The 2,500-nt window shown below is 36.4% G+C and overlaps 1 protein-coding gene across 2 annotated transcripts in view; it reads right to left on the reverse strand.

Annotated features, from left to right (window-relative positions):
* Positions 1-2,500, reverse strand: part of LOC135103639 (E3 SUMO-protein ligase EGR2-like) — a 67,444-nt gene that overhangs the window by 11,526 nt on the left and 53,418 nt on the right. For both annotated transcript variants that reach the window (XM_064010188.1, XM_064010189.1), the window contains 2 exons: positions 1,475-1,662; positions 992-1,153 (listed from right to left, as the gene is read on the reverse strand). In XM_064010188.1, coding sequence (XP_063866258.1) covers positions 992-1,153; positions 1,475-1,662 — 350 coding nt within the window. The remainder of the gene's footprint in view (positions 1-991; positions 1,154-1,474; positions 1,663-2,500) is intronic.

Genomic DNA, 2,500 nt, shown 5'->3' on the forward strand with positions numbered 1-2,500 from the left:
ATCCGCAAAAATAGAAAAAAATAAAAAAAAATAAATAAAAAATAAAAATTTCATGATGGTTTTTTATCTATAATAATGGGCTTTTCAATCCAAATCTTAACCTTTGTATTAGTGTATGCAATGGTGAACTGATGGCATCTGTACTTCCCCTGCAGCTATTTGCCCCCGTGAGCTTGTAAAAAGAGGAAAACAGAATATTACCACTTTCATTCTAAACGAATGCGTGGTTACCACGAGCTGATGCAAATATAGGCAAGGAAACGGTCGTACCAGCTCGTCCTAACTACATGAAATCTAAAATCTTTGTATTATATATTTATCCCTTGTGTAAATAATTACCAAAAACCTGTAAATAATTCTTTATCTTAAATCACACCCTCTAATCTGATATTTCGTGTTATAAGTATAATATAAAGTTCATCCTCTCATAAATTATGTCAAGACAATAATATTATCAACTATGTCCAATGTTTTATGGCTTGTTGAATAAACTCATTACCGCGAGGCTACTGCCAACGTACATAACACAAACATACTTCAGAGCAAGACTACCCACATCCTACTGTCTCCCAAGCACGATGACTGAATTCATTATACGAGTGCATGAGCTATGGCCATAAAGGTGGCCATACGGTCTGATTAACGTCAAGAGACCATTCCTACACGTCAGACTGGCGAATCATGCAGGAAGGTTTGTGCAGCCATAATAAACTGAGCTCTCCTGTGCAGTGATCGTCTGTATTCAGTAATACATCACAACTTGATGCTGCGGCTTTATAACACAAGTAGAAGAAATAAATAACAAGATATAAGAAACGGCATTCTGGGCCAGACTACAAAATGCTGACAAAAGGGTAAGGGTACGTAGGCTGCAAACACATACTCGATGACACCATAAGAGTTATGGAGTGAGAAGTGAAGGAAAATGTTATGCGCAGTGAAAATGAATGAATGCAACATTATTTCTAGAGTGAAATGAGCAAATTTTCACCTGAAGAGAGTTTGCCACACGGAGGATGCGGTGTATCTGGTCATGGCTGACAGACACCTCCCCGCGGTACATATATGTGAGCAGCGCCTCGCACTCATCTCCACTCACGTCCTTGAGGAAGATTATGGGATGCTGGTGTGCGGAGTGCCGCGAGAAGAGACCCTGCAACAATCACGCGGTTACATGTCACGCATCAGTCATATAATTAATCAAATAGTGCCATAGTAAATGCTGAACTCAAGAAAACAATTGCTTTCCACGAATAATTTTCTGTTAAATATGACAAAAAAAAAGTAGCAATACATGTCATGAATATTATAAAGGTGAATGAACAATTTCTAGTAAAAAAGTCACATAAGCTGCATACGTATATATATATATATATATATATATATATATATATATATATATATATATATATATATATATATATATATATATATATATATATATATATATATATATATATATATATATATTCACCTGGAAGTATTGTGAGCATGCTGAGAGGACCAGCTTGTGAGCCTGGTAAGTGCGCTGGTCCTCACAGGCTAGAGTGACGTCCACCAAGGCGGCATCTCTGTACAGCGACCCCACCTCTGCCACCACAGTGGACTGGTGGTGCGTCCACCGCAGCTCATACCGCCTCACATCCATCCTATTTTTCTCATCTGTTGAAGCAATAGACAACTGTTAGATCATAGAAACTTCTCTATGAACAACATTGAAATTATAATTAAGTGTAACATAAGCGTAGGCACTGACATCATTTATTCACTGGGAAAGGCGTTTCGATGTCACTGACATCATCAATGGTTAAAATAAAGCTGAAATATTCAAACACAAATTCTTTCTAATGTACTACTATAATCAGTTATTTAATCATTCTACTTGGCATTAATTTTCTTCTTTGGGAACTGGCGTTTAAGTGGTCTCCTTTTTTTTTTATTCCAAATTTATCTTGCCCTTGGCCAATGGTCCTCTTACATAAAAAAAAAAAAAAAAATAGTTTTCCATCACGATGATGGCTAAGTTTTCCAGCACTGTGTGCAGGGAGAGATGCAGTAACTAACACTTGGAAAGTCACTGAGCTGTTTTGTCCAACTAAATAACATCATTAATAAGCAAAGCGAGTCTGATTAACGAGAATGTTAACATTTTTATCTCTTACCATAATCACAGCTGTTCTCGGGATGTTTCCGAAATACATTAATCAATTTCAAGGAAACTAACACTAATTATTTCTTGAATTAAAACTGGACAATCTCCAACCACGTGCTGCATGTACCGTGTTGAAAACACTGACTAACCGTAAGTCTATTCCCTTCCTACAAGAGGAGCATCTGTATTAATTAGACTACATGGCATCAAATAAAAATAATGTCATCAGTAAATAACAGCGTCAGAATCCCTCCTAGTAAATCAAGATCAGTAATGAATTTTTTTTTCTTACAAGGACTCCATTTTTCCCTACTGACATATTGGCAGTGATGCATTATACAGAATTTA

Source organism: Scylla paramamosain, chromosome 9 (genome assembly GCF_035594125.1).
Source record: "Scylla paramamosain isolate STU-SP2022 chromosome 9, ASM3559412v1, whole genome shotgun sequence".
Classification (NCBI taxonomy): Eukaryota; Metazoa; Arthropoda; class Malacostraca; order Decapoda; family Portunidae; genus Scylla; species Scylla paramamosain.